General features: G+C 43.2%; 1 protein-coding gene across 3 annotated transcripts in view; it reads right to left on the bottom strand.

Annotated features, from left to right (window-relative positions):
• LOC144694867 (cytosolic purine 5'-nucleotidase-like) overlaps nt 1–21,796 on the bottom strand; it is a 64,179-nt gene extending 42,383 nt beyond the window's left edge. For all 3 annotated transcript variants that reach the window (XM_078565521.1, XM_078565523.1, XM_078565522.1), the window contains exons 1-4: nt 21,408–21,796; nt 15,049–15,122; nt 14,310–14,427; nt 8,932–9,027 (exon numbers count right to left, since the gene is read on the bottom strand). In XM_078565521.1, the coding sequence (XP_078421647.1) occupies nt 8,932–9,027; nt 14,310–14,427; nt 15,049–15,122; nt 21,408–21,541 (422 nt within the window). In that variant the 5' untranslated portion in view covers nt 21,542–21,796. The remainder of the gene's footprint in view (nt 1–8,931; nt 9,028–14,309; nt 14,428–15,048; nt 15,123–21,407) is intronic.
• Nucleotides 21,797–22,092: the final 296 nt, after the last annotated feature.

Raw genomic sequence — 22,092 nt, forward strand, 5'->3', positions numbered from 1 at the left:
TACAAGGCACAAGTCAGAAGTGTGATGGAATACTCCCCACTTAGCTGGATAAGTGCAGCTCCAACAACACTCAAGACGTTTGACACCATCCAGGACAAAGCAGCCCGCTTGATTGGCACCGCATCCACAAACATTCACTCCCTCCACCACCGACGCACAGTAGCAGCAGTGTGTACCATCTACAAGATGCACTGCAGGAATTCAACAAGGCTCCTTAGACAGCACCTTCCAAACCCTTGCCATGAGAGATCCCTGTCCTCCCCTGCCAACTTAGACAGGTTAGATGGGAACAACACCAGCTTGAAGTTCACCTCCAAGTCACTCATCATCCTGACTTGGAACTATATCGCCGTTCCTTCACTGTCACTGGGTCAAAATCCTGGAACTCCCTTCCAAAAAGCACTGTGGGTGTACCTACACCACATGGACTGCAGCAGTTCAAGAAGGCAGCTCACCACCACCTTTTCAAGGGCAACTAGGGATGTGCAATAAATGCTGCCCCTGTCAGCAAAGCCCACATCCCGTGAATGAATAAAAAAAAATCCCTGGAATGATCCACAGGCAAAAACATTGAGCGAGGTGGATGTCCTTCCATGTCCGTGGGGTGTTAGATTATCCTGTAGAACATGGCAGATATAATCCACCACATCTCTGGACAAGCTCAGACATGCGCGACATTGTCTTTCGCTCATCTCCAGACTGGAAAGTCTTCTTCAGCCAATTCTTGGTTGTGCGAGTCACCTCCATGGGATGGGTCCAACCTCCTCATCCTCTGGTCAATGCTGGGGCTCCCCTTAGTCATGGGCCTCAGATGGGGCCTCCTGTTGAAGCTGTGCTAGGTGGTGCCGGGCCGTCCTTCTCCTCCTTAAATGGATCAGTACCATCAAGAAGGCAGCATTTAGCCCAGGCTCCATTATATAATCCTCATTCTCCCACAAGAGATTAATGAATACTGGGCAAATATTGTAAAGCTCCCACTCACAAACAGAAAGCCACTGTCGTGCTCTAGAGCTGCATTTGCGCTACTTGCTTCTCGCTGATACAGCATTGTAGCTGAGACACAAACTCACAGATCTAGGTGACTAAGATGCCAACCCTGATATTTGACATCTCAATCCTACAGAGGTTTCAAAAGGATTGCACAAAATGTGCCACCTTACCAAATTCATTCCTGCAATCTCTGATTTGGTATCCTGATTAAGGTTACCTTGCCTGGCTGCATGCCCTTTGGCCCATTAGCCATGCCAATTGGAGAAAGCACATTCGAGGCTTTCATTAATGATTTGCAGCAGCTGTGCCTCTTTAACATTTGCCATTGTCACACACATCTCTGTTCATGCTCAAGAGGTGTCAACTGTGGCTCAGTCCATAGCACCCTTGCCTTTGAATCAGAGGGTTGTGGGTTCATGTCCCACTCCTGGAAAAACCAAGAACTGTGATTGTACTCGAAAGAAGTTGCAATCTATGACTGTTGGTAACTCGAAAGAGTTCCCCCAGCCATATGAATAAAAAGTCTGTTCATGCTCAAATGGAGCCACTATATTATGAAGCCAATGACTCCTGCATTCTCTTGTTAATGCGTACCAAAAGGCATTTGCACCAATTGCACCAAAGGAAGCCTTCCTCTTTTCTCTTACTCTCACTCCATTTCAATGTTGTTGCTCGAAGAGGTTTGAGGGTGCCTCCTGAGAGGGCCACTTCGTCCAGCCGTGGGCTCCTCCCACACTGCCTCAGACCCCTCTCATGCAGATTCTTTCCTAGTTTTGATTTTAAACTTCACAATAACTTTGTGCTTTCATGATGGTGGTGTTTCATTTTATTTTGAGACCAGCTTCGACCTGCCCCCGTCAGTGTTCGGGTCCCTCCAATTTCCTGGAACCTCGCGGTGTGCCGGTAGAGCTGCCTCCGGTTATTCTTCGGCCTCCTTCAGTAACCCTGGGTCACATTGCCGTTGTGGTAGACATTCCAGCCCTTCCCCCTGAACTCATTACTGTTGACATCCCCATGCCCCATATGGACCTCACCCCCTCCCCATCTCAAGGCTGTGTGTACAGTCACATACAGAGGAGAGCCCCCTTTCCCTCCCCGCAGGAGAGCTTTGAGTACCCCCCCTTTATTACGCTTTCCCCATTTACAGGCTGCAGATGCTTCCCCTGAGCATGTACCATTCCATCTGCAACCCAGCACCAAGCCAGACAAGCCCATCGCCACTGACTGTGAACACACCCTGCACACCAAGCTGTGCCTTAACCTAATTGAGCATACAGACCTTGCACCTCCCTGGAGCGGGAGTATGACATGGGTGCCATGCATAGTCCTGTAGCATGGTCCACAAAGCCCCAGGACTGCCTTTAATCTCTCACCCTGCCTATGAGGTCCACAGAGCCCCAAGAATGCCTCTAATCTCTCACTCCAACCTCTTGGCCTCAGTCGGAAGGGACTATGACTGTCTTTCAATGAGCTCCCCTGGTCTCTCATGGCTAATCACAACACGATCTCCCTTCCACCCCTATCCCCCACACCACCCTCCGCACCCTCTATGAGATTCTGTGAGACATTAACACAACTGCCCATTCCTATTCCAGAGTCTGCGAACATCCCCTCCCATTCATCGGGCAGAATCTTCTGCCTTCCGGGCGTGCAGGCCCGACTCAATTTCTGACGGGCAAGGAGCCGATCCCAGCCGGAGAAGCGGGCTCCGCCGCCATTTTACGTGGGCAGGCCAATTAAGGCCTGCCCAGCGTGACGTCCAGCGGGAAGCGCTATGCACTTCCTGTGCAAGCAGGGGGTTTCCCCAAAAGCGAGAGTGCGCTCTTTCACACATGCGCACAAAAGAGCGCACAAAAGAGCATACATCTCCCTGAGGCTAAGTGCTGCCTCAGGGAGATCGCTGACAGTTCTAAAAACATTAAAAATAGAAAAAAAAAATCCTTAACATGTCCCCCTCATGTGACAATACGTGAGATGGGACATGTTCATAATTTACACTAAAACTTTAGTAAACTTTTTAAATCCCTATATGAAACCTCATCTTGCCAGTGGATGAGGTTTCATGTTTTCTCTATTTGCCGCCGGAGCTCCTGGCCTGCCCACCAACCTTAAGGTTTTGTAACCTTGAATTGTTTTAATGATCCTGTCAATGGCCTCAATTGGCCATTGACAGGTCGGCGGGCCCGCAGCTGATTTTGCTGCACCCCCGCCTTCCTGAAGATTTAAATGGGTCGGGATGATGTCGAGGGTTCTGCCTGACGTCATCCTGCATCATTTTATGCGTCGGCGAGTGGGCCCCGCCCCCTGCTCGCCGACGGCAAAATTCAGCCCATACAGTTCGATTCCCATCCAATCCCTTGTATGGCCATGTTCTAGTCTTTTATGTCGGGCTTCAGCTTCCCCACCCTCAGTCTCCATTATCTGACCCCCCACCGCTGCTTCTAACCCCTCCATACCCCATTTCCCCCCCAGGTGTAAGTCATCCTTCCCCTTTTCCAACCCCTGCCTGCACACCCACCCATCTCCGGTGCAGCCCTGCCTGAGAGCCACTGCACAGTGGTGTCCTCCCTCAGCCATGGAGGCAGTCACCACGGGCAGACAAATCCTACACCCCCACCAGTTCACTGTTATTGCTATGAAACTGGAGCAGCGCTGTTGCAGGTAGGATATGAATGGTGAACACACTTTGAACTCAGGAGCGAAGTGAGGGATGGGCCAATACACGCCACTCATTTCCAAATGATGCCCGCCACTCATTTTCACTGGCAAGATTGGAAGGTGACACGTGATTCCGGCAAGTAGCGTTTTTAATGATCCTTCGTGACATGGTAATGCATGCAAATGGTGTTCTCGACATTGATCAGCGGGAAATCCGCCATCAACCCGCCATGAAAGAGATGAGGGGAAAATTCCATACTGTTATCCCGCTGGCAGGAATCTGATTTTTGGCCTTGCTCTGAATTTTCCACTCCCACTCGTCACGAAAACCAGCAACAGGGGGAAACTCCACCGCCAAAGGCCACAGCTGGGATTTTCCAGTCCTACCAGCAGCAGGCATTGTCGCGGCGGGACAGGAAAATTTGGAGAGCAGCGAAAAGTCAGTTGACTGGAAAATCCCGTCTCTGGATCTTAGTCTTGAATGTACTCAATGCGTGACGCAGGAGAGAATGAAAATGAAAAGTGGTCTCGAGTTGAATAAAATTCTTATTTTCATTATTGTCTGAAGCATTGGAGATGATCAAGGTCAGGTCATGGAGATTAATTGACAGCCAATGATCAAACAATTTCTCCTATGTAATGACATGAAATAGTGGCATGTCAATTCAACACAGAGACAACACACCTGAGATCCAGCTGTCATACAAAGGCCACTGACATTTAACACGAATCTTCTATCATTCCAAAGCCTCTTCAATGTTTAATGGTGAAAACTTTACTAAACACATCGTCTGAACCATTATCATTGTTTTTAAGGAACCTGCATTGGTGACACTTCTGTCTCTTCAGAGCAGCTCAAGCACTCTTTCGAAATCTCCATGCTGAATATTTATTTTTCTATTAATTTTTAACATTCTTAGCCGCGTTTCCACATGAAAGAAGCTTCTGACTGTTTGCATCACCTAACCGATTTTACAAGGAGCCCAAAGTGATGAGATGCTGGCTGAAAATGGCCCAAGTGCAGAAGGGCGCTGCAGGGCTTTTTCTCTGCATCTTATTTTTCTACATTCTTTCCTGTTTACCTTCTTTTGATCTCTATACTTGTTTTGAAGCTTTATAAAGCATAAGAGAGGCCTGTGACCACTGAGTGGAACAGCAATGGACAAGGCTAATCTATGTTGCAATGTAGTTCACTTAAACCACAGCTATGCCAGGAATCTCAGGCCTAGAGCTTAAGAACCGGCTATTTATACCGAAGGATTAAAGTCTAAATGTCATCAGAAACTTCTGTTTAGCAAAGAGAACTTCTGATTTGCAAAAGAATACACAGCGTAGGAGGAAGGTATTCCACCTGTCAGAAACTGGGTAAGTGAACAATTAAAACTTCCCTGGTCTCAGCTTTTAGTGTCAGGGCCATGCGATTTTACACAAGCTCCTCCCAGAATGGGTGGAATAGCGACCAGTAGGATTTAAATGAGGCCTGGGAATTAAACTACCCGGGCCCATCAACCACAATTTCACCCAGCTCAACTGCAAAGAAACTGCCCAAAGACTTTGGGATTCTTTTTCAGCGTGTTTATAATTTTGGTGGTCTAAACAGGGAACCATGGTTTATTATCAGACTATTGCAAAGGGCAACTGCATTGCAGCCAGGAGATTCAAAGCGTTCAGCTTTTCAACTTTTTCTTCCACACTCCATCTCTTCCTGCTTTGAGTTCTATTGCAGGGACCTGGCATCCTCCTCGCAGGGACCTGGCATCCTCCTCGCCGGAACCTAAACCCCATCCGAACTGAAGGACAGCCCCAGCCTCCAATCCTGTAATTTTTCTGGTCTCAGCATGTGGCCTCTGAACTGCACGATTTTACACGATCCCCTCCCAGAATGGATGGTAATAATGACCAGGAGGATTTAAATGAGGCCTGAATGTTAAACTACCCCGAGCCTAGTTTATGGGCTGGCAGGTGAGTTTCGAGCTCACACCATTGCCCACCCACCAAAATGAGCTTGGACTTAAAAACTGGGACCGTGGAAGACAAGCCAACTAAAGTTTGACACATGTTTACACAGAGCCCAACAATTTATACAGAAACTTTAACGGACCAAACTATCCCAAGCTGCTTCTAGAGGGGGACTGGAAACAAGACAGGTGTTTTGAGGCAAGTTACAGGTGTCCAAAGCTGAAGCCGAATAAATAGATTTTGAGGAGGATTTTGAAAGGGCATATAATCTGAAGTTAGGAGTAGATAAGAGTGAGAGGAGTAGGGGAAGTGCAAAAGGATGAGAGATTGGTGGAGGCTGCACAGATTGGTGGAGTGAGGTCATGAAGGAATTTGTAAATCAATCTGAAGATTTGGAAGTCAACATGCTGGAATTCAGGGAACCAATGAAGCTTAGTGAGGACAGGAGAAGATCTGAATGGGAAAGGACATGGCCAGTGGGATTCTGAGGCACTGAGAGTTCACCTAAAGTAGAATGAGCATGAACAATGGTGGAAACACCAGGCCAGGAGGGATAAAGTAGGGGTGTCAAAGGCAATTGATGTTGCATAGGTGGCAGTAGATAGTCATGTGTATTTGAAACTCCATTTAGAGCCAAACGGAAAATGCTGACTGTATTGTTGAGTTCAGCTTCATTCAGCAGATGGGACTGAGATCACTACTGGGTTTTTAAAGTGCAAAGTTTTTGTTGGGAGCCAAACGAGATAACTGGTGTTACCAATTTTGAGCTTGACAAGTTCTAGCTCAACCATAATTTGATGTAAGATAGGCAAATAGACAGCATAACAGTCATGGAATCAAAGATGGTGGAAGAAAGGAAAAACTGCCTGTCATTGAAGCCAATGTTTAAGTGGACTGCTTTTTCACAGACAATGTCACAAAGGGCAGAATTTTTACCTCGGTGGGCGCGCACCCGACCCGCTTGAGTGTAAAATGACGCACGTTGACATCAGGCGAGTGAACCGACGTCCACACGCAGTTGCGTGATATTTCGGTTGGCGGGTGCACGCGGGAATCAGTAGCGCGCCCGCTGACAATTAAAAAGCCTGTTAAGACCATTAAAAAGATAGTTAACTGAAATCTTTCGCTGCCCGTCCAACCTTACGGTTGGCAGGCAGGCGAAAAGGCCAAGCAGTCTTTGCACTTTTTAGGAAACCTCACCCACGAGCGGGATGAGGTTTCCAACAGCAAATAAAAATAAAACATTTTACATTTCATTTATAACATGTCCTTGCTCATGTGACAGAGTCACATGAGGGGACATGTTTTATAACATTTTTAAAATCTTTATTTTTTTTTGAAAACTGTTCTTTGGTGAAGAGGAGGCCAGGAAGCTGGAAATTGTTGAAATGACATAATGTGTCAATAGAGATATGGATGTAGGTGAGAAGAGACTGGATAAGGGGAGTAAAGATAGGTCAGCACGGCAGAAACAGGCTGAAATGATGGGTCTACCAGGACAATCCTATTTGAGAATTACACTGAAAACCAATTTAAGATTATCAGTCGGGTTCGCAGTGGCTCACTTACATGTGCTAGAAGCTACATAAATTCACACACAGAGCCCTGTCCCTGAAGGAACATGCCCATGCATTACACCTTTTTCAACTAACCAAAAGCATGGGGGACCAGCTATTCACTGGTTCATTCCCTGTCTTCCTCTGAACTTGGTTCCTCAGTTGTAACCCGATATTGTTATCAAACTTGCTGACAAGGGTGGTGCTGTTGTTGCCTGGTGTGCCAAGCTCTACCTTGCAGGGGCTAACTCTCAGGCACTTCTTTGTACCGCCCCCTGGATCTTGATCCCACTACCAAACATCAAGCCATTATTTCCAAGACGGGTTTGAGTGAGTGAGAAATTAAGACAGCTGATGTCACGCTGACAGTTCTCAATGAAAGGATTAAGGGTGGGTAAGAGGCCAGAGGGAGGGGTCCAGGCGGAGGGGGAATACTGGGGATGGTCGGAAGGGCCTGAGGTTTGGAACAAGACTCCTAGCCAAGGAAGTGAGTACGGAGGTGAAAGCAATGAAAGATGAGCTCAACGTTGTGCCAAGCTCAAAAGTTATTGAGGTGGGGGCATACCTTTCAGTCCCTAGCAGAAACTCTGCTCCTTTGCCACTGAATACACCTTCCTCTCCAGCCACTCACTAAGGATGAACCAAAACTCTGTCGAACTTCAGTGTGTTGTTTGATTTTGAGCTCAATTTTAAGCCCCAGAGCCCATTCTTCCCATTCCCATCTCCACCCGTAACTCTGCTCATCACACTGAAACCCTGAAAAGTGCTCGTTAGAGTTTATATGCAATTTGTACCCTTAATCATCTACAAGTAATTTTCTGCTGACATAAAGTGGATAGTTAGATTACAATCAATCCAATAATCATGCACATTCAACTGATCACTAATCAAAGGATAAAGCAAATCTCTTCTTTCCACAGTTGCCTGCAAATGTGCTAAACCATGACCCATGGCATACTCAATTTCTGCATAACATCTGAAACTTCCTTCCATGAACAAATAATGTGAAGAATGTTCAGAAAACAAAGATTGGAATAATATTTCCTTTTATTTTCTTACTATTTCTCAAGCAGTAAATACAGCTGTTCCCATCAAGCATTTATATGTTGACATTTGAAAAATTCAGCATTGCAACACTTGATTCTCAACATCACATATTCCTTCAACTTCTTTCACAACACTGAACATTCTTTGTCAGCACTCCTGTATAAGCACTCCATGTCTTTACAGACTCTTATTTCTGGTAACAGCATGCACCCATCCACCAACTGCAGTTCATACAGGATAATGCCTGTCATGCAGACTCTCACAGCCCAACTCCACATCTTTAGATCTCACCCCACCCTTCAATCCTAGAGACTGCTTCCCAATCCCATATCCCGCTGAACACACATCCCTCCAGACAACCTCAGAGTGACCTTCTCAGGGACACTGACTCCCAACTGCTGCAGCACCTATGTTAGAGGTCTGTGTTAACCGATCTCCTTCATGTTTGTACAACTGCAACAATGAACAGAGGGCAAAGGGTTCTTACAGATCTCTACAGTCAGCAAATGCCGTGTGTTGACCCCAACTCCTGCTGCTGCAGCTTGTGCCCAGAGGAAAACTTCTGCATTGTGTGTCGAATGATAAAACCACGTTTCAGAAGTCCGAATTGTAATGGACAGCAGACTGCGCAACTGTTGTCACAGAATCAGGTCATATTGGAAATTAAAAGCCCTGTCACACTTATGGCACTGCTACAGAAAACAGAAATTGTCTGACGTACCCCTTGAGGAACCTGAAGCCATGAGCACACACCAAGATGTTGCCGTGAGAGTCCACTTTCAGAAGGTTTCCATGCAGAGTATCAAACACAAGCCCTCTGCAAAATAAAAGTCACAAGGTTAAAATGGAGGTTTGTCATAAGATGCTAACATTTGTGCAGACAAAAGAAAATAATTAATTTAGTCCACAAGCAGTAATTAGTTAAGGGTCAGATCGCTTTTTACTGCAAATGTATTATAGTTTCCACATCCCACTACCATTTTTCAAATTGTCTGGTTCCAAATTCAAACTCTAAAGCTGCAAAAATTGAGCATCTTATTTTTGGAAGATACCTTGAACAAACACTGATTCTCTTTTAAATTTTACAACAGTATAAAACCAAAGCGGTTAGTTGAATTTATTTTGATTTAGTATGTTAATAACTGGACCTTTTCGAAAGGGAATCAGCTGTAATGCTCTGGTAGTAGAGACAGCAATGACAGGCAGGATGAATATAAAGCCAAGCTGTGCAGGAAATTCCAGAATCATGTGAAAAGTCCATTCATTGTCACACCATCAAAAATGTCCAACCAAGAAAGCTGCTGAAAGGGCGAAGCTACTGAATTCCATAAAATTAGCAAAGTTGATGAAGTTGTTTGTGGTACAGAGGTCTGCAGACCTCAAATGTCAGATGACAATTCCCACAATTAAAATGGCAAAGATGGAAATGTGTCACCCAATGATTTATCTCATAGCAGGAAAATGAACAAAGAAGACAATATTTCCAGGTCTCATTAGTGAAACAAAGAGTTCTTTTAAAAATGGCTAAAATAATATATAATACAATTATATTAAAATAATCTCATGCTAATAAAATATAAGATGGATTGATTAACAGTGCCTTGGAGCAGACTGGGGAGGCTTGCGTCAGATGTCGTCATTTTGAGTGCAGAGAGAGAAAACAAAGCTAAAGCTAGGTCCTAAGCCAGGACTAAGTTGGGTGGAAGCATGCAAGAAGGAGCTGAAGGCAGACCCTAATTCAGATGCTGGCATGGCAAGACCACAGGAAAGATGCTGACCCAGGCCCGAAATGTGGCTGAGTCCAACTTCAGATCAGAGTCAGTCCTTCAGTGGCCACTACTCAGTTTGGGATCAAACAAGAGAAAATCCCAACAGCATTAGCATCCATTGGTAGCTGCTCAACTGACTTATGCACTTGAATTCTTTTTTGATGTAGCAACACTGTGAATTGCTTTCAAACACTTCAACAAAATTTATACACGTTCTATATGCCTTTGCTGCAGGATTGAAATCCACAATATTAAGTGACATCAAGATCAACTTGACAATTTATCTGTGTCAGGTCAAACCCCATAAATGTGTTTCCTGCTCACTCACATTGTCACAGTGTTCCCCTGTGTCTCACTACCAATAAAAATATAATCCCTGCAACACCCCCATGTATTCTTTGTACATTCAATACATCATAGATGTGCTGCCGTAGGTGCCGAATATCTACTTCATGCCTTGCAAGATGGGAGATTTATCCAGCTACACATACACATGACATATGAACATGCAATACATGTGTTGTGGGTGTAGCATATCAAGTGTCAAGTTGATCTTGCTGTCTCCTCTGCACTGGATCTGGTATTTTATGCAATGTAACACAAAATGTAGATTATCATGTTATGAATTTTGATCCTTCAGTAAAGCTATACCAAGGATTTTCATCTCAAATTCATTTAGTGTTGACTTCTACAATTCATATTCTTGTCCTAATACATAGCTGGGCTTGACATGTCAATTATTTATCTGTATTTAGGATCTACCAAAATGTGAATCACCAAGTTGAACTCAATTAGATTCTCTTATAATCAATGCTAATTGGACCGCTGATATTATTTGGTTAAAACAATTCCAACATGCGAACCAGAAAAATTGTTTTGTAAGCGTTGGCATTTGTATGCTCAGAACTTTGTTTGCACTGTTACATTCTAAGAGATAAGAGAAGGGTTCATGCTGGACATGAATACGATACTGAGGTCACTCTTGGATAGCTAAGCAAACAATGCTGTACCCAGCAATCATGATTTGACCTCCACTCTGAATGAAGGGTATCCTCTGAACATGGGCTCATCATGCTCCTATTCTTAGAGCTAGTGTCACATTAACGAATAATAATACACAAACGTATATGTATGGAATTCTGCTTAATTCCTGCCTACAAATGCTCACTTATGTAAGCCGAAGAAATGGCAGCTAAACTCATGCAAAGCAGTTACAATGTAGGAATTGTTGCAAATACCTGGCAAGAACTACGGGCAACATCCAGAGTTAGCAGAGTGTAAGCTGAAGAACTGAGCAAATGTGTCAAAATGTTAAGATATATTCACAGGAATCAATCAAGTGCTGTGTTGCTCCATCATTTTCACTGTTAAGGAACCAGCAGCCCATTCTTCGTTCTAATCACCCATTATCTCTGCTTTTCTACACTCAACTTGCTGCCCTTGGGCAACTGCTTTTCCTATCGTACTGGGCTGTTGCTGCAAGTTACCCAACCCAATCACTGGCCTTGTATTGAGTGCAGAACACTGAAATGTTCTTTATGAAGGCAATTCTCTCAGGGATTGTCTATCCTTCCTTCCTACTCCTTCCACTTCAGTAAATGGTTGTCTAATTCCAGTCCTCATTCTCATTCACTCTTTCATCTGCTGAGGTGACCACAGCCTTAAAACACATGTTTCAGAAACCTCTTCTGCAGTCCCATTTAGAGATCACTCTGACCCACTGGATTCCTGTTCACAACTTCTTCTCACGCTCTATTTACAGATCTCATTTTCTGGAACCCCGTTAAAACTTTTGATCCATGATTCCCCTTTTTTAGATCTCTTCCTTTGTCTCTTCCTCCTACTTCACAGATTTCTACATACCTCTGTAAGAACCCACATAACAGGAAAAGGCCCATTGAGCTCCATTCCTCAAAAGTTACAAAACATTATCACAACCACCCATGAACACAGTCCCCCACTACCAATATCCTGAGGGTTACCATTGACCAGAAACTGAACTGGACTAGCCATATAAATACTGTGGCTACAAGAGCAGGTCAGAGGCTAGGAATCCTGCAACGAGTAACTCACCTCTTGCCTCCCAAAAGCCTGTCCACCATCTACAAGGCACAAGTCAGGACTGTGATGGATACTCCCCACTTAGCTGAATGAGTGCAGCTCCCACAACACTTGAGAAGCTTGACACCATCCAGGACAAAGCAGCTCACTTGATTGGCACGACATCCACAAACATTCACTCCCTCCACCACCAACACACAGTAGCAGCAGTGTGTACCATCTACAAGATGCACTGCAGGAATTCATTAAGATTCCTTCGACAGCACCTTCCAAACCTTCGACCACTATCATCTAGAAGGACAAGGGCAGCAGGTCGGCGGGAACAGTACCACCTGGAAGTTCCCCTCCAAGCCACTCACAATCCTGACTTGGAAATATATCGCCGTTCCTTCACTAATGCTGGGTCAAAATCCAGGAACTCCCTTCCTAACAGCACTGTGGGTGTACCTACACCAGTAAGACTGCAGCAGTTCAAGAAGGCAGCTCACCACCACCTTCTCAAGGGCAACTAGGGGTGGACAATAAATGCTGCCCCAGCCAGTGAAGCCCACATCCTGTGAATCGATTTTTAAAAATCCCTGGAAAGTATATTAAACCAGTCAAATCAACCAACAACTTCCAGATATTCCAATAACCAATCTACCCCTACAACCTTCAGTTCAATTTCTCACCAAATAGTCATAGAAGCTTTACTTAAAAGGAGCTTAATGACTTAGAATTGCTGGAAAACACTCCACGCATGAATCATTAAGAAAAATAACCCCTGTGATTCTTTAGGCTGGAATAAGGCTTCACTGTCCTCAATCTATCACCACCAGCCTGTGGATTACATATTAAACGGAAACCCTCCTTACAGCTATAATATCCACACTTAATAATTTTTATGACTTGAATCAAGTAAGACCTTATCCTTCTTTCTTTCGGTGCCAATTGTGGTTCGGTGAGTAGCACTCATGCCTGAGTCAGAAGGTTCAAGTCCATGTCAGCGGCTTAAACACAAAAACCTAGGCTGACACTTTTTTGCAGTACTAAGGTAGCTCTGCACTTCCACAGGTACCGCCTTTCAAATGAGATGTTCAACCAAGGCTCTCCCTCTCTGAGGTTGATGTGAAAGGTCCTGTAAAACTATTTTGAGGAAGAACCAAGATTTATCCCTCAATCAACATCATTAAAAGTAGATTATCTGGTCATTGTCACATTTTGGAGGCTAGTTGTGCACAATTTGGCTGCCACATTTCCTACATTATAACAGTGACTCTTCTTTAAAGGCATTGAATTGGCTGTTTAGGGATGTTCCAAAGTCATAAAAGTGCCAGTTTGCCAATGCAAACCTTTCTTTTTTCATTGGAAACAAAATAAGTTTCTACCATCTATCCTTACAGTTTCGAGTTTTAAGTTCCCCAATCAAATTTACCATGTTTTTCTATATTCTCTCTGATGAATTATAAAATATAAAAATAAATTATGAAAATAAAGAGAACATAAAATGCCAAGTGTGGCTTCACCAATGAGTTAAAATTTTACAATAGCCTCCTTTTATTTACAATCAAGTACTGATGAGATGCATCTGACCATTTGATTCCCCTTGTTAACAGATAAACAGTGGCTGGAGACTTTCAATGAATGACAAATACCCCTAAATATACCACTTCTTCCAGCACAATCAATGGAGGATCAACCACTGTATTCACGTCGTCCTTGTTCCCCTTATCAATATCATTAATTTACACTTTTGCACATTAAAGTGCATTTGCCATTCCTTGTTCTTTGTACCATTTCTCCAGGCTGATTTCAATATTTTCTGTCTCCTCAGGACTAAACTACTGACCACATAACTTAATGTCCTTCGTAAATTCCATAGTATTCCGAGTAGCACCTTATTTCATATCACTTACCCGGACTATTTTGCTTCTGTTTTATTTTGAAGCTTCAAATACGGAAGCGTTTCAATTACAAATCTCTCTCCATCTCTGACACTACAGGTTAACCTAATAGTTAATAATTAATTAATAATTAATCCTGCTTCTTTTTTCTTATGTATTTAGAAGAGAGGCAGAATGACCTCTGCAACTGCCCACCTCCCCCGACAGAAAAGACGTTGCAGACGAAACCCTAAGTGATAGAGTAGTGTAACCCAATCCCATTTGTGATCTAGTACAATAATCCCAGCCCAGGAATAACCACAAACAAGACAAGTAGCAGCTTTGCAAAGAAAGGGCGCTGAGTAAGACAATCTCCACGGCTGAGTAAACTGGGAAGCTGATTTTACCTGGTTGGGAAAGTGGGATCATATGTGTAGAGGCGCAATTCCTGTGGATATCCAATTGAAACCAAGTGATTTATCATCAGCTGAAAGCCTAGCACTTCATACTCAGGAGATCTGTAAACTGTACAGTAGAAACATATTTCAGTGCGTATACAGCATTATTATTCATCGATCATTAGTCAAGGTCAGCCTGATAACAATGCAATAAAGAACACTATCAGGATGATTCAGTGAAGTGCTCCTTTTCAGTTTTTACTGACCTGTTATTAATCATTTACTTAGAAATGTAACCGGTGAATTTTTTCTCAAGCCGAATAATATGTAATTATTTCGAAGCACTGTAACCATGAATTATACTGATTTTTCTGTTAGGCAATAAATTATTCTGCAGATACCATATGTTTTTCTTGTAAAACATTCATTTTTTTTCTTATTCTCATCTGGAAATTGTTGGGGTACAGGTTATTTCTCCTCCAATACCTTAGCAAAGTGACCAGTATTCATTTCTGAATCAAGACAGATTTTGTCAGCGGTTTTCTATGTCCTTACCCTTATCTGTAGATTCACCATACACCAATCAGGAAACCAGATTGAGCTTTCCTCACCCTGAATGAGGTTAATTATTGTGCCCTGACTCCAGTTCTGGTTGCGATTAACTAGCTCAGAGCAGATTCACCTAAAATGCCAATGGGGAGGGCTAAGTTATGAAGTTTAACTGGTGGTAACAAGAAATGTTCCCTACCTGCCAGGGTGTAGTCCATGTCAAATCCAAAACATTTAATCTTCTCAAGCGCCAGGCTCCTGTTCACAAAAATTCTGCAGATCAAAAACAAAAACATCCTATTTTGAACTCACAGAAATAGGAACGAGAAGTAAAATCAGGTCAATTTTGCAGCCCAGGTGGTACTAGACTCAGTATTTACAACACAATCTTCCTCAGAAGCAGGACATGCTTCCATTAAGGGCATGCTGATCTCAGATAAAATACCCAAGGAAGTTACTCAGTACTGTTTTTGTGAATTATCTTGTCGCCGATTTGAGAGAAAGTTCCCCCTACCTTTCATGTTGCATTTGGAAGAAAAGGGAGCTCAAAGGAGGGGGAGCTAGAATGACAACTAGTGGAAAAGTCTCGAATGGGAAAACAATAATTTTGTATATTTCACTGTGAATACTGTATGCAGCAATCTGGGTCTTACTATTGACAATGTATGCACCAGTACCATTCCTGTCACAATGTGGGTATTGTATGCACCAGGCTCAGTCCTGTTCCACTTTGGTCCTCTAAGTCACGGCATACATCCTGTCCTACTGTGGGTACTGTATGTAATAGTCTTCGTTGCATCAGACTCTGGGCACTGTACATAACAGTGTCATACATGTCTGACTGTGGGTTCTATGTGTACCAGTATCTTTCTATCCCAGTTTTCCAATCCAGGTGAATTTTTCACACCTTTCTAAGTATTCAATAATGTTGTCCCTTATTATGGACTCTAGCAATCCTTTTACTATCCATAAGAGGTTGCCGGTCTAAAAGTATCCTACTTTATTCCTTTCTTCTTTCTTGATCACAGAAGCAGAAAAAGGAGGTGGACAAAAGATGTCAGCTTGACAACACAAGAAAGATGAGGCTGAATATATGAAGTACAGAGAAATGAAAATGAAATAAAGAGGCAGTACGAGAACAGATTTGTGGTTCAGGGAATTTTTTTTTAGACATTTTAATAGTAAAAGACTTGTCAGAGGAGTGATGGGGCCAATTTGAGATCAAGATGGCAATCTATTATGGAGGCAGAAGGCACAGCTGAGGTACTAAATGAGTACTTTGCATCAGTGTACCAAGGAGAGTTCTTGCCAAAGTTCCAGTAAACAAAGAGGTTGTCATGGTACTGGGTGAGATAAAAATAGGTGAACAGAAGTTACTAGAAAGGTTTGCAGCACTTAAAGTGGACAAATCATCCAGGCTGCATTCAAAGTTGCATTCAAAGGGAAGTAAGGGTAGAAATTGTGAAGTTAGTGGCTTCAACTTTCCAATCCTTCTTGGACACAGAATTAGTGCCAAAGGACTGGGGGATTGCAAATTTACATCTTTGTTCAATAAAAGTGAGAAGGGTGAACCCGGTAATTACAGGCCAGTCAGCTAAACGCCAGCAATGGGGAAACTGTGGAACAATAATTCAGAGAAAATTAACAGCAACTTAGACAAGTATGGACTGATAAAGGAGAGTCAGCATGAACTTGTTATGGGCAAGTGTGTTTGATTGACTTGGTCTTTTTGATGAGGTAACAGAGAGGATGGCTGAGGGGAGTGCAGTTGATATTGTGTAATTGGACTTTCCAAAGGCATTTGATAAAGTACCACATATTAGGCTTCTTGCAAAACTGAAGCCCGTGAGATAATAGCAACAGAAAGTGGCATGGATACAAAATAAAAGTAACAGGAAACAGAGTTGTAGTGAATGGCTGTTTTTTGGACTTGAGGGAAGTGTGCAGTGGTTTTCCCAAGGGTGCATTTCGAGGAGCACTGCTGTTTTTGATATACGTTAATGACTTCAACTTGCTGGTACTGGGCACAACTTGAAAATCGCAGATTAACTTTTGCCAGATTATTATTCTCAGTTCAAGTCTCCCATGCAGTGTGAGGATACACGATAAAGCTCTGAGCAGTTTTGGACGGCTTTTGAATGTTGCCCTGAGAATCTGAATAATGAGAACATTCAGTTCAAATTTTATCTTTGTAAAATGGACATTAACCTGAGACCCTAAATACAGCGTTGGTATCTGCTAACTCAGATTATCAAGTTTGGAAACTCTTGAATGCACCCCTGCTGATCCAAGGACTCAGCAGTGAGGTAACGGATGCTGGTTTGTTCCTTCTCTGTTATTCCTAAGTAATTTCCAATTGAAAACCAGGCCCACTGCCAATACCATCTTGATCCAAACACAGTGGAGTTGACACAGCAATTTAGATTACAAATGTAGTAAGGGACTCCCCAAGCAACTCAGTGCCCAACAAGTACTTGACCCATACCTGGAAAGTCTGTGATTCAATCCTGGTCTGTGTGGTGGAGGTACACCTCTGACCTTTCTGCTTTGGAATTATTTAAATACAGGAAGCAGATGTCCTCTGCTCCCACCATTGGGCACTGGCAAAATCAATTTGTGACATTGCAGGCTGTGGGGCTTCTCTTCAGTCCAGCTGCCAAAAACAAATTGGAACCCCACTTTTGTCAGGAAAATGCTGGACGTATTGGTAGCCTCTGTATGCAGCATTTAAAGTGCACATATCACAAAAGAAGCTTCAGAAGATGTGCTTTCCAATTTACAGGAGCCTTCTTACACAATCCTGCAATTGCTCAGGCATGGAAGCAGTTAGAGTCCATTTGCAGCAAGACCTGGGCAATATCCAGGCTTGGGCTGTTAAGTGGCAAGTAGCATTCACACCACACAAGTACCAGGCAATGACCATCTCCAACAAGAGAGAATCTAACCATCTCCCCTTGACGTTCAATGGTATTACCATTGCTAAACTCCCATGATCAACACCCCGGGGGTTACCATTTACCAGAAACTGAACTGGACCAGCCATATAAATAAAATGGCTGCAAGTGCAGGTCAGAGGCTGGGGATTCTGCAGAGAGTAATTCACCTCCTGACTCTCCAAAGACTGTCTACCATCTACAAGGCACAAGTCAGGAGTGTGATGAAACACTCTCCACTTGCCTGGATGAGTGTAGCTCCAACAGCACTCAAGAAGCTTGTCACCATCCAGGGCAAAGCAGCCCGCCTGATTGGCACCATCTTCAAAATTCACTCCATCCACCACTGACACACAGTGGCAGCAGTGAATGTACTGCAGCAAATCATCAAGGCTCCTTCGACGGCATCTTCTAAACCTACGAACTCTACCACTAAGAAGGACAAGAGCAGCAGATGCATGGGGATACTACCTTCAAGTTCCCTTCAGGCCACACACCATCCTGACTTGGAACTATATCACCATTCCTTCACTGTCACTGGGTCAAAATCCTAGAACTTCTTTCCTAACAGTACTGTGGGTATTCCTATATGGACTGCAGCTGTTCAATAAGGTAAGGGAAATTAGGGATTGGCAATAAATGCTGGCCTAGCCAATGACACCCACATCCCATGAATGAAAAATGAAAAAAACACATGTCATTTGTCTGTCAATGACAAGTCAGGAAGATACAGCCTGGCACATTCTCCACTGTCAACCCGACACTGGAAATGGTAGCGTTCATACAAAAAAGGTGGGCGGATTGAAGGGAAAATCCCCAAGCATCTGTCCTCCTCCTGGATGCATCAATCAGAGGGGTAGGAAAAACTGAAACCCCTGCCTTTCCTGTCTTAGCAAAGCTAACATCAAAAGCCCAGAGAGCTGTTCAACAAGAGTCAACACTTTCAGGGGAAAATATTTATAGAAAAAAGGGGAAAAAACCCATACTGAACCCTAATGCTTTTGTTATTCAGTAGTACTCGCTGATCATACAGTAGAATAACAACAGCAAAATATGCTCCTTGCAGAATCAATGGCGATGCAAACTCAACTCCAAATTGCATTTATATAACACCTTATTGTAGAAAATGCCCCAAGAGCTTCAAAGGTATAATCAGTCAAAGATTCTTCAGAAATAAGGACTTAGAGGCCACAGTATTTATCCCACAAGCAAATTTGGAAACTAAGCTGTTTCTTAAATCTACTTGACATGCCTGAAATATTCCGTGTGCTCTTAGCTGCTTACTCATACATGCAGTCAAAGCAAAGCACCAGTGTACAATCATGGGACAATCTCTGATAACAGACCAACAGCAGCATTTAGTCAAGCCAATGCGAGGAGATCGCCATTCATCAGATATAATGTGGTTAGGCTACGGTGGGAAGAATTGCTTACAAAGAATCAGTGCATGGTCAGGCCCCTGAGTAGTGACCATGAGAATAAAGAATTAGAGGGGTAGTCAACACAGATGGCAATGGCCCTGATAACACAGTGTAAAGGACTGATTCTGAGTAGTCAGCCTCCTCGACGTTGCAGACAGACCACCAGCTGGAACAGTGGCTGAAGGGTGCTACTTGGAGTGTCAGATGCAACTCAGTTGGTAGCACTCGCAGCTCTGAGTCAGAAGGTTGTGGGCTCCAAGTCCTCGTACTAAATGCTGAGCACAAAACTGAGGCTCACACTCCAGTGCAGCACTGAGGGAGTGCTGCACCGTCAGAGGTGCCATCTTTCAGCTCAGATATTAAACTGTACGTTAAAAAATCCCATTGTTCTATTTTGGAAAATAGCAAAGGAGTCCTAACCCAGTGTCGTAGCCAATATTCACCCCTCAGCCAGTGCTGCTAAAATTGACTATCCAGTCGTTAACACATTGCTGTTTATGGGATTGTGTTATGTGTAAATTGGCTGCTGTGTTTCTGACATTACAATAGTGACTACACTTCAAAAGTACTTCATGGCATGAAAGCTCTTTGGGATGTCTTGAGGTTGTGAAATGCGCCATATAAATCTAAGTCTTTCTTTTTATTTTGCATTGTTGTACCAGGAAGCTGAACTGGGCCAACTAAAGACGAGCAGACTTGGGAATGAAATTGAAACCAGTTCATCAAAGTTGAAATTTATAAGTATGTGCTAATCATTTTGTGTAACCTCAGAACTGATGTTGGGCCTGAGGCAACACAACAGACAAAAATAGAAAATGACAAGCAAACTTTCCTGCAGTGTTTCCACTGGGAATCATATTCAGGTTAATTCTCTCAAGCACAATCTCAGTAGGCTCTGCCAATCCTTCCAATTCAGAACCTGATGGAAAGAATAATCTGAACGGACACAAAAGTGTGCAGCATGGAGGTCAACTTTTCGTGTTCAAACCATTGTGATGTGGATAAAAGCAAAAAACTGCGGATGCTGGAAATCCAAAACAAAAACAGAAAAAGTCTTACTTCTGTTGAAGGGTCATGAGGACTCGAAACGTCAACTGTGCTCTCCTCCGCCGATGCTGCCAGACCTGCTGAGTTTTTCCATTGTGATGTGGAATTCTCTTCCCCAAACTACTGTGCATTCTGTGTCTGGCTTCTTTTCGGAGATTTCAAAGGTACTGTATAGTTCTTTAGTTGAACAATTGAACACATTCTACAGTTTTTAAAAAACGTTCTTTGCACTACCACAGCCAGGTCAACATTCAAATATTTCTTCTTTGCATTTTAGTATTATTTCATTTTCTACGATTTAACAGAAAAAAAAGTATCACTCTGCCTGAAGGATGGTCCATACCTATACATTTAATTTCTGTTTTACGATCTTCTTTGCTTGTTATATATATCACAGAGAATTCTGTAGGGTGGCAGCTGCTCATGCTACTCAGTGTTAAAAGTATTAAATAAATAAGAATGCTGTGGCATGTTAAGTATCTCAGCCAAGCAAAGTCGTGCTTCAGCCTGGGGATCAGGCAACTCTGCTGCATTGTAAACTAAATCCAAGACAAGCTTTGTACCATGTTGCAGTTATCGCTCACTTTGAATATGTTTCTTTACAACATCATGACTTTTACTAAATGAACAAACAAAAATGCAATGCAGGAGAGTGGTTGGTGAGCTGACTTGTCCCCTTACCTGTGGTGCTGAAGAACTGAGAGCATTACAGTGTTACCTTGCTCAGTCCAAATGTTGAAGCTCAATAGGTAGTTTGCAGGTTTTCTAATTCGGACGGTCTTGAGTACTTAAGCGAAATAAATTTTTTGATGGCGTAAGGTTCCCACAGAATTCTACAATATTTTTCAAAAGGCTCATTTATATAATCTATAGTCGTGTTTTGCCATTGTTTCCACTCTTAGGAGCAAGGCAAGGAGGCAGGACCCAAGTCTACTTCAACCGGAATGGGAATCAAACCTACACTGTTGGCATTATTCAATTGCATTTATATAACACCTTATAGCCACAAAAGCTAGCCATCTAGCCAACTGAGCTAACCAGCCCCTATATAAATTATAAAACATGAAAATGTCTGAAGCTAACGGATTTATATAATGACACTCTACACTTTGGACTCTGAACAACTATTAATATAACATATCTGTGAACGTTATTACCTGTGTTGATAATCTCGTTTCAAAAGTCGATAATCAACTTGATGATAATCCCCTGTACTTCGGAAATTGGTGTGATTCTCATGAGTTGAGTATTGATTGTTCTGCTCTGAGCATTCGCCTGTCACACTCCCCATACTTAACAACTTCCTTCTAAGTTAACACACTCTAAGCTTCTAGTGAAGAGAGCTAGAGAATCAAGCCAGTGCCTTCATCCTGTGACCATCCAGGAGAAATTGTCCAATACTGTTGCAGCTTTTCATTTCTGATACATTATCAGTTGAGCCCAGCTGAGAGATTCCAGTTTATCACCGGAGTTGTGTGCTTGCTCTGACAGGGAGTTCAGCACGTTGCAGCAGCTGCTGTAGTAGGTCGAACAAACCCTTGACGACAGTGTGACAAATAAACGGCCCGGCACTATCTCCACTATGCAAACCCAGCCCAAGTCCGGGGAAAAAAACTTGCACAATTTCACAAAACCCTCCCAGGGACCGGCACTCAAACAAAACCCAAATCCAATTGTGTGCAAGTGTTTTCATACCTCGTCACTTCAGCAAAAGTCAGGTATCTTCGGTACGGGAAAATCTGTTTAACATGTCACAACATGTTATCATAAATACTTTATTCAGCTCTTAATTAGTGCAGTGCAGTAACTGATGCTGTAAAACAATGGGCCAGTCTCAATAAC

The sequence above is a fragment of the Cetorhinus maximus genome, chromosome 20 (genome assembly GCF_964194155.1).
Source record: "Cetorhinus maximus chromosome 20, sCetMax3.hap1.1, whole genome shotgun sequence".
Classification (NCBI taxonomy): Eukaryota; Metazoa; Chordata; class Chondrichthyes; order Lamniformes; family Cetorhinidae; genus Cetorhinus; species Cetorhinus maximus.